Raw genomic sequence first — 10,932 nt, 5'->3', positions numbered from 1 at the left:
TTATTTTTTAAAAATAATTTTAGAAGAAACACGTTTTGACATTCCACACCACTTGAAAAATTCTTCTTCGTCGTAATTTTACAAATGTGACCTTTTGACCTCTTTCACGTAAAAATTCGGGCTCCTTTGTAGCCAATCACGTTAATATATTCGACTCGGAGATTTTTGTAATTTATTTATAAAGGTGTTATCTTTTTATGCACAAATTTCATAGAACGTTTTTAGAAATTCCATGAAGTGACCTTTTTTTATTTTAAATCTTTCTGTAGATTTTTCTTCTTCCCCTTCGTGTCTTCTTGGAGGGATTCGCAATCACGGCACTGTTAGATATTAACCGTTGTTTTTTCTTTTTCTTTATTGCTTTATCGACCCATTAAGTTAGAAGTTCTTCTATCAGAGACCATTTTTAAGTGGTAGGACACGTGATTGTGGTAGAAACGATTGTGCACGTGTTTAAGTTCGCACGTAGTAAACGGAGGGAGAATAATTTTCCACGTCTATCCAATTAATTCGCTCGTCTAATAGTAAGAATCTGCAGTTTCATCATTGTATTTAAAAAAAGAGAAGAATTTGCTATACTGTAAACGTAGGATTTACTGCAAAAAACGGGGGAGAAGCGTGGTTTCTTCCAGTACAACAACCTCCGGATATTTTTTTAATGTCGCTAACTACGAGGATTTATATTGCCTTCTGTAACTTAAAATATAATGTAGTTTTATAGTATTTGTGATTAAAAACAAAATATATATACAGGGAAGAACGAACCTATTTTTGTGCAAGTTTAAATAAAAAGAAAAACTTTTATCTTGGACCTATCGATTGGTTTCGTTTCTGGTAATTTACACGCGAGGTTTCGAAAGTGTGTGACGTCACACTCGAGTGGGAAATTGTCGAAATTGCCAGTGGTAAATAGATCTGAAAAAGGTGATACTTAACGGAAGCGTGACGACACACGCGACGATCCTAGTATCGCGGAAGAGAAAAAACAAAATGGCGTAATCGCCCAAGCGTTTCGATCCGTTGGTAAATCCCGTTTTTGCCATGATTTCTCGCTAAACTATAAAATGGGGAGGTAACGCTTACTAAAAACATCCCGAATTTACTTTCCATAAAGTAGTAATAGTGTAGAGCGGTCAAAAGTTATGCATGCACTCCTTCCTCCGTTCTTCCAACCCATTATTTTTCTCCTGTGCCACTTGGAAACCATTAAAACACAACCCCCAATAGCTGTTTTTTTATCCCCAACTCTTGTAATGGGGGGAATTCCAATATTTTATGTATGTACAGTACTTGGAAGAGTTGCACAGTATTAAATCCATCATCCAGTTGGTCTGTTGAGGTACAGGACACAAATCTTACACCTTACTTATAAAAAATAAACGTTATTAACCATTCAAATTATAGTTGAAAAAATTAATATTTGATGTTATTAAAAGTGATTTAAGATCAGTATCATCTTACAGTTTATGTTTACATTAGTAGTATATTATAAATTGTTTATAGTAATATACTCTACAGACAGGAATTGCTGATTGATTTCCCTGTTTGGATGGTAACTGTAGTCCACAACAGCACTACAAAATGGTATATTTTTTTCTCTACATAATTCCTTTTTAAGAACAGCATTTTGCTTCCATTTATATGATAATTTTTCCCAAAAATTCCCTATTTTTAAATTTAATTTTATCTGGAAATTCCCCTAATGCTTCTTTTTCTTTTTTTTCCAAGTCATAAATATAGAAGAGGGTTGTTGCCTAATGTGTACTTTACTAGCTGAAATCCTGAATTGTTTATGATAAACATCTTAAGGGTTTAAAACAATTGACATTTTGTATTTGATAGAGAGCTCGTTATTCAAGAATTTCTAACTAAATGTTACATTGTTTCCAACACTTCTAAGCTTGGAGTAAATTAACAAATTTGGCATATAAACAAAATTAACATCTTGGCACTTATCAAAATGCATTCATAACTACAAATAATTACTAAAATATCATCACACTTAAACTTATAAAAAAAATAAGTTTAGAAAAATTGATTTTTCTTCAGTTTTTTTATCAATCTAGGTTATTTTAAATGAGTAGATATTTATAGAAATCATTTTTAAAATGTATTGATATTTTATCAAATATATTTAAAGAATTTTTTCCTTAATTAAATTTGATCCTGTTTGCAAAAATTAAGAATTATGGCTAACTATATAGTTTTAGAAAGTTGTTTAAATTGTATAGGATAAAACCCAAGTATCTGCATGCCTAGCATTGCTCAGGCTTTTGAGGGAATGGGGAATTGAGAGAGGATGATAAAAACAACGGTCTTCGTAACTAAAATAGACATTTAATGGCCCGAATGTTTACGATAATGAAATTGTAAAACACAAAAATTACCTTAACTTATTTAGGGGGACCTCCAGAGTATTTTTTCTAAGGCATCAAAGAAGATTCATGCCAAGTTTGGTGGTATGTGTTGAATGGTATAAAATCCTTTACCTAACATGTATACATATTTTGACACACACACATATATATATATATATATGAGATTTCATCCAATTTTATCCCATGTAATTAAAATTTATACATGAAAATATCATAAAATTCTATAATATACATTCAAATATTGATATAGCACTCTTCTGTGTAGTGCCTATGAAAACTTGTGAATGTATCTTCCCCCCCATAAACATTAAACAGTATGTTTTGTATCTGTGAATTACTAAATGTGCTATTTGCATTGCAAGTGATGTTGCCATCAAATGGTGTGATTTTCAAACATCGTGTGTAGACCTCGTTACAACACTAGTTTAGCATTAGTTTGCTTTTAAACTGGAAAGTTTGAAAGCAAGCATTTTTGATATATCTTTATATATTTAATCAATAATTTATTGCTGGATGAAAGCGGCAAACAATGAAAAATTTTAATATGGAATTAGCTACCGTACATTTTGAGGAACATATTACAAATTTTTACTGATAAAATATAATTTGAGTTAGTAAAAACTAATATTAAACCTTAAAATTAGCTCTTTATTTAAAACTAAATTACAAGTTAATAGGATTGCATACTAGCAAGAATAGTCACAAAATTAAATTTCGTCAGTATATTTCCTATATACGTATTTCGTCTTTGGTTTCTTAGATTCTTCCAACAATTTTGCCACACTCTTTCGTAATGCCGGGGGCTGAAATTCCTCGTCTAGCGTACACTCTGCCGGATACTTGGTCTGTTGTAAACGGCTTACGCTCGCTTTAATGATGTCAATGTCCAACATAAACGAATTGTTTAGGTCCTTTAAAATTGTCGGGGAAGCGTTGAAGTAAAACAAAAAATAGCTGAAAAATAAAGCCAAATTAACAATTATTATTTGCAATTTATAACTTTATAAAAATTTGCTATATAAATTTTGCCATGTCCATTCGTGACTGTCAGAACACAATTAACAGTAGCAGTCGACCTTTCTTTAGAGACTCTTTGTATAAAAATTCTTGTGGTGTCATGCTTTGTAAAAATATTAAAACAATCTAGGAATAAATGTTTAATGGTGTACACATCACTTTAAGGTTATTACAAATTTCTCACTGCACAGTAATATCCTGTATAAATCTGAGTTATAATACACTGAATGTATAGACAGATCTATTAAACACATGCAAACAGTAACACATTCTATATTATTGATACGAATGGGCCGATTGGTTTGAGATTTGGCATGCTAAAAGTTCTACATGGACAAATTAGCAATCTTGTTAACAAGATGCTATTTTGCAAGACAAAGACAACATTGAGACTTCTATTACTATTATTTCACATCTAAAATCAAAATTAAATTTGAGAAACATTGCCACAAGATTCTGATATAAAGAAATAAAAATGCACATAAAAAACTTTACCCAAGAATATACAAGGAGTCACAATATTTATACTGCATTGAATGAAGTCTATGATTATGTCGGTGTAAAATAGATTTATCACACATTCCCGTTATATGGTACACGTTGGTGTATTTATAAGTTCCTCCAGTTGTGTGACAATTATAGCATTGCTTGCATTGATCACTGATTAAAAAAGTACATCTATGTTACATATATGTTCATTTGAAAAAAATTAATAATTAGTTGCAAATTAATAATTAGTTGCAAATAACTGACTATTCTTTTATATTTGAATACAAGGTGTCACGTATAAACTGGTTTCAAAGAGAATACTGCCAGTTTTTTGAAACGGTGGCTACATTTCTTAATACTTGAATGGTTTGCCACAGAATTTTAGTAATTCCTTTTAGTGTGCTGTAAGATACAAATTACACCAACAATTTTCAACCATTTGTGTGTTTCAGGAGTTTTTTTGACAGCAATATTTATGACTACAATAAGTGGATTCTATGCACAGTTTATTAAATGAATACATGTTTCTGGAAAATTAAGTTTTGAATCAGTCTGAGTTTGGAACACTCAAGAAGGCAAATGACTTACCAAAAACTTCTATTCCAAAATCATTCAATGATTTTTAATTTGCCAAATCATAAATGTTGTTTTTGACTGGAACTTGCTGACATAAGCAACATGTGCAGGGCAGCTATCAGTTTGTTAAAAATGGAGGTTAATTTTGAATGACGGGTGCCGGTAGACTCTCCAAAATAAAATGCCCTCATAAAATAATGCTTAGGCTCATTATTTTTATTTTTAGAACAAAATGTTCACAAGAATGAATTAGCAATTGTAGTTAATGTGCTGGATTAATCAATGAACCTTTAACAGTGGGTAAATTTGAAGGAGTGCTAACATTTTTGATGCAGTTAGTGGGCCATCTTCAGGCATGGATAGATGAAAGTGAACACGGATCATGCCAAGTTGTTATTTGCATTTATGACTCATTTTTACAGAAAAATAGTGAGCTTTACAGCTGATCTTCACTGCTGATAATTGACAAAAACAATTTTCACTTTGTGTCAGGAATGTTACATGAGACACCTAACCCACATTAAAAACATGTATTAAAAACTGTCAGTACTTTTGAAGACATATAGCCTTCGTCATCAGGCAAATATTGAACATAAATGCAACATTTCTTTTTTAAAATCAGTACAGTAATACCCCAAACTTACACGATAGGTGGAACCAAGCGGTAACCGCGTAAGTCGGGGTATAATTTCGCATATAAATACAAACAAATAATTTTTAATTGGGGCCGGAGACTAAAGAAAACAATAATTTAGAAAAAAATGTTTAATAAAATCTTAGATAATATAGGCCTAATTTGTTATACATATATATTATTTTACAATTTTTCACATTTACTTGATTATCACGTCATAATTTTAACATCTCAGCGATAATACCGTGACATTTACGAATGATGCTTGAATTTAAAGATTAAGCATTTTTCACAGCTTCGAGAATTTTTTCTTTGCTTTTTATAATTGTTCTGACCGTCAATTCTGGTAGATCAAACTTCTTTGCCAATTCACAAATTTTCATTTTTGTATCGAAGTCTTTAATAATGGGTATGTTCGTAAAGTCAAATGAGTTAAATGCGTTAGTAACGAATTGTTCGAAAAGTCTAACAAAATAGGAATAACGATGTCGTAATTCTCATTTAACTCGTTTGACTTTACGAACGTACCCAATGTTAACCTTACATTCCAAAGATAAAGTTTTTCTTATCTTGTTTGATGCAGAAGAATTAGTTCTACTTCGTTTGGATGACATAGTAGAGTCTCGCAAGTCTCCGTAGATATAACAAACACAGAAATAGCTACAATTTATTTTGTGTTATTTATGTGTCAATTCCGCACGACACATACGAACATGTAAGCTGAACAATAGTGTGGGGGGAATGAGTAATCAAGGGTTGTGTGGCGCTCAAACAAAAGACGAATCAACGAGATTTGAAAATCGCGTAACTCCGGGTTTGCATAAATCGGGGTAGCGTAAGTCGAGGTATTAATGTACAGGCACAAGATTGGAATATCAAATATTCAATAAAAATTAGAAGAGTCTAATAAAAATGAGATGCATGCAAAATTATCAATGAAAATATAAATCTCCAAGTGATCTTTAGAGCAACTACAATGTGAATTGTTTAAATAATACTATTGATAAATGCAGAATATCGATGATAGGGTATTGGGGGTGAAAACGACAGAATATAAAAATTTGTCCATAAGAATAATAACCTTTTGTCATAGCACCATCTCAGTAATCTAGTATTAGCCCAAAGTATGTAGCCATATCCTAATACTCTTTTTGAAAGCCTAGTTGTGAGTTTATTATTGGCAATAACTTCTTGATGTTCTGCTATCTGAACTTGCAACATTCTGGATGTGGCTCCAATGTACATTAATGTTGTTCCTGATAACGGCTGCCATGGCAATTGTGTAAACCCGATTTTTCATATAATGGCAACACTGTCCCTGTCATTATATAACAACCTATGTAAGGTAGACCAGGAAACAATTGGTAAAAGGAGGCAATAAGTTCTGAAGAGATGGGCTATGCGTGAAGATAAAATGCTCACAAAAGGAACTGGAGTGTAAACATTGTAGTGATCTTGTTTATTAAAAAGGAATGTCTGAGGATATATCAATTTCCTGACATGATTAAGGGGATATTTAAATTTAGCTATCCTGTCCTGCATCTGATATAATTCGCATCTCTTTGTTAATATATATTTGGGTGGACAGAACTAAGAACACTGTACGAGAGCCAAAGTAGCAGAATTTACAAAGCACATGCTAGAAGGCAGTGGTAGGGACAATTTGTGGTAATGTACCAGTCTTCTGGTGGAGAGAAAACACAAGCCCAGCAGGTACTCTGTGTATGAGTAAATCAAAAAACAGTATCTTCCCACTTTGTTCTTGCTCAACAGAAAAATTATTATATAGATATAAGATAACATGTCTATCTATATAAATTGCAATGAAAGTACTTGCAATTTTTAAAAAAATTGTAGAGGGCCTATAAATCTGTGAAAGGGGAGTGACATGTTTTTAATATCAGTTAGGTGTGATTTCTCTCCCATATGATCTTCACTTTATTCATTAAAGATGGATCTGATTTATAGTGGTTTAGGCTGGATATGCCATAATTGTTAAATGACATTCTTATCTGCTGTAATGGCTCACAGATCTGTGGTAATATCATCTGTATTCCTACATTATAGTATATTGCTGTGGTAATACTATAATGACAAAGGAAAATCCTGTTAAGCAACGAGGCATATCTTCACTTCAGTGGAACTGTGACTACTGCAATTTGGCCTCTAAAAGCCTTCATGTTTTACAGAATATTCCAGTTACAATCTAGTGTAGATTTACAGCCATATTTATTTTTGAAGAAGCTAGTTTCAAGGATTCTGTGACATGCATCATAACAACCTAGTTATTGAGAGATACTCAACACTTCTGTTATATCCTAATTGTAACAGTGACAAAGCATTGAATCAACAACTTTCATGTCAAGTGGAACACCTCCATATCTGTGTTTAGCAGTTTCTGCAACATTTTATCAACAACAGAGTGATTAGTTGTGCATTTCCTATCTCCTAGTGATCTCATTGTTCAAATCTTAGTTCTTACAAGTTTTGGTTGTGGGGAAATTTAAAATGTGTGGTTTATTCATGATATGTTGTGAACTTGACAGCTTTGAAAGATAGTATCACATTGCATGCAAATTGCATCAGAGGAAAAGTTACAGTCAGCCATCGAACACATTGTTCATTACCTTCAGAATGGACACCACATTGGGCACATTGTTGCTTGCAGTGTTAAGAGTGCCAAAGTGACAAGTTTAATTACTAATTTCTTTCTGTGGAAATGAATGCATGCCAGTTTGCAATCAGAGAGATAACCTTAACAGTATGAAAACATGTTCTAATATTCACCAATGAGTCCATCAGTGCAGCAACCGATACACGTTGCATTTGTCGGGTTGTGGATACAATGAGCTCTTAAGTTAAATCAGATGAGTATAGAAATGGTGTTAATAATAATAATATAACCACGGAGGCGGTTGTATTGCTTCATCGCAGTTCACCACATCCACAACCTGACAATTGAATGCACATCGATTACTGCACTGGTGAATATCAGAATACATTTTTGTGCATTGCAGTACACTGTTTGATACATACCGGAATGTACCCAGTGTAAAACTCGAGTGTGATGTGTGTTTTGATTACATCTTGCTAAATTAAAATAAATATATTTATTATATTTTATCAAGTGTTCTTTTTATCTCTACTTTACCTTCCTTCCTTGTGTACCCGATCATGTACGCTCATTTTATAAGGAAGTTGTTTCGTTCCCAAATTCTCAATTTTTCTAAGAACTCCGTTAGCCTTTAATATCGCCATTCCAGACCTTTTTAAACTGTCGACAAGCTCCGGCTACGAATAAAATAAAATTAAAATAACAAATTCCGTACCAAAAAATATAATAAGAGATTTAAAAATCGTCGACTTACTCTCGTCATCTTCCTCAAAATTAAAGCAAGTTCGTAACAAGGCATTTTTACTTCTTTACTTGTTCTTAATTTTCAAATAGACTACACATGTTTACTCCGCCATGTTTTTGCGTATCGTTGACCATCTGGTGGCAGAAAAGGTTTGAGAACAAATCGATTTTTTAAAAATAATATATAAAAAATATTAATTTCATAACATTCGTATACGGCTTATATTAATATACTTTAAATGAATATTTATAAATAAATATTTTTTAAACATAAATAGATAAAAATTTGCGTTAAGGCGATATAACTTAAAAATTCGGGATATGCCATCTTCACCAGCTGGCCGCCCTATCGTAACCTGGCCGAATCCGTGTTGTGTCGGATAAAAATGGCCTTCTTAGTTCCCATAGAGCGAAAATGGTTTTAAAAAGTAATATCAAGTTGGAAGAGAGAACAGTGACTAAATTAACGTAGCGAATGCGGCAACCGAAAGTTTATACAAAAAAAAAATTATACAAAATTAAAGTAAACATTTTATTCGGAAGTATATTTTACAAATAAAAATTATACTTTAATTTTACTCGTTATAAAATTATTTATTAAAACATATAAAAAAATAATATAATGAAAATATCAAGAAAATAATTTTAAAAAATGAAAAATAAATTGTAGAGGGCCTATAAATTCGTTCGTGAAGGAGGAGCGACATTTTCAAAATGGCCGCTGCTCGATTTTCCGTAGTGGTGAGTTTAATATAAAATTCTATCAAATTATAAGTTGTTAATAATTTACAACTGTATTAATCTATAAAATGTAACGTAAAATAGATTTTAATGTGGAACTAGAGGCGTATTTTATGCAAATTATATAAATTTGACCTTTCGGGTCATATGAATCTTGAAAATGCTACAAGTTACTTTTAGGTAATTCGTGTATATGTGCATTCAAATACACATTAACTTAAGGTAACTTTTTGGACTACTATTTGAAAAAATTGTAGACCTATGAATTCCCACTGTCGTCTGTCCGGCTGTTTGTCTGTCCATAATCTCGAGGATGGAGTTAGATGAAAGCTGAGACCAGATGTGGAAAGATTAGAAGTAGGAGGGTTCAATTCAAGCTTTGAATGAAACATTTGGGACCTTAGAGCTGTAGAGTACATGTATAGGAGCAAAAAATTTAAAAGAACCATATCTCTACAAGCGTCCCTTTGCGAGGTACAGCCCCCAAAATCAGGTCGTGTGAGATTGCGAGTTACATTGCTTTGCTAAGACTATTGCATTTAACTATTTAGTCTGTGCAACTATGCCACATGGGCTTTGAGTAGCCCACTTGACTGTTCGTGGAATACTTGATGTTATATAGTTTTAGGGGGTATGGGGGCTTGCCCTCACCCAGGTACTGAAGTGTGAGCAATAGTGAGCACTGAATCGCATGACTACATGCGGAGCGTCTGTTGTGGCTTGCAATCGCACTCCTTAATGACACAGAGCATGGAGAATAGGTAGTAAACTGATACTTGTTAAAAACTGACTTTTGGAGATAGATATCTTGTGAAATGTTGCATGTACAGGTATGGCACCTTTTCTGCTTGTACAAGGGAGACAAAAAACCCCCTTATTTGGAGTTTGAATCTTACCGGTAGGAGGCCACGATTAAGTACGAAGTTCCGGTGCAAACTGGAAGTCACGTTATTTCAATTCAAAAATTTCCTCCAAAAGGAGTTAGATAGATGACTGGCACAAGTTTATTGTTAAAGGAAAAGTATGATGTACAGGCCATAACTAATTAGAGGTGGAGAGCATATATTTTAAATTAAATACATTAAAAATATGAGTAAAAATTTCAGATGGGCATTGTGACGATATCGCAGTAAATAATTGCTTGAACTAAAAATACATTTAAGTATTGAAACTAAATAAATAAATTTTTAGTTAAAATGTTTAAATTGTATCCAATGTTCTAGCAATTTCCAATATTGAAGTTTTTTTGATTTAATATTGTTTCTGATATTTATAAAAATATATAATTTTCAGGATCTGTATTATGTTTATATAATGCAAACTCTCTTCTTGAAAATTACATATTCCTTATTTCTGTGTTCAAAAAGTATGGAGAATTATTTGATAAAATGCAAGATTTGAATTTATTCATCAAAATTTATTTCATCCTCTTCAAAGTAATCTCTTCCTCCCATTGCAATGCGCTTGTTCTAACATTTCTTTCAATTCTCTAAACATGCTTTACAGTTGCTTTTGCAAAATTCGTTTGGGACTTGCAGCGAATTTTGTTTTATGGTATCCATTGACTCAAAATTGTGACCACTGAATGGAAATTTTAGTTGAAATGGGAGAATGTTTTACAGTGACGTATTGGGTGAATATGGAGCCAGCAGAACTGTATTTGTTGAATTCTTGGCCAAAAACTTGCCAACAACGAGAGCATTGTGAACAGGTGCATTATCGTGTTGTATAATCCATAA

The 10,932-nt window shown here is 32.5% G+C and overlaps 1 protein-coding gene across 1 annotated transcript; it reads right to left on the bottom strand.

Annotated features, from left to right (window-relative positions):
* Positions 1-3,005: 3,005 nt before the first annotated feature.
* Positions 3,006-8,587, bottom strand: LOC111623142 (probable 28S ribosomal protein S6, mitochondrial). The gene is made up of 3 exons (XM_023365624.1): positions 8,463-8,587; positions 8,246-8,385; positions 3,006-3,332 (listed from the first exon to the last, which is right to left on the bottom strand). The coding sequence occupies exons 1-3, from the start codon at positions 8,505-8,507 to the stop codon at positions 3,086-3,088; spliced, it is 432 nt and encodes a 143-aa protein (XP_023221392.1). The 5' UTR covers positions 8,508-8,587; the 3' UTR covers positions 3,006-3,085.
* Positions 8,588-10,932: the final 2,345 nt, after the last annotated feature.

Source organism: Centruroides sculpturatus, unplaced genomic scaffold (genome assembly GCF_000671375.1).
Source record: "Centruroides sculpturatus isolate CEXI.00-Female unplaced genomic scaffold, Cexi_2.0 scaffold136, whole genome shotgun sequence".
NCBI lineage: Eukaryota > Metazoa > Arthropoda > Arachnida > Scorpiones > Buthidae > Centruroides > Centruroides sculpturatus.
Note: the sequence above shows the minus strand (reverse complement) of the source record. Positions and strands in the feature narration are given on the sequence as shown.

Bases quoted from the DNA above. Each gene is read 5' to 3' on its own strand.
- LOC111623142 (XM_023365624.1), bottom strand. From the start codon at position 8,507: ATGCCTTGTTACGAACTTGCTTTAATTTTGAGGAAGATGACGAGA. The intron at 8,386-8,462 runs GTAAGTCGACGA...TTTTATTCGTAG, and splicing joins TTTTGAGGAAGATGACGAGA to CCGGAGCTTGTCGACAGTTT. The intron at 3,333-8,245 runs GTAAAGTAGAGA...TTTATTTTTCAG, and splicing joins CGGGTACACAAGGAAGGAAG to CTATTTTTTGTTTTACTTCA.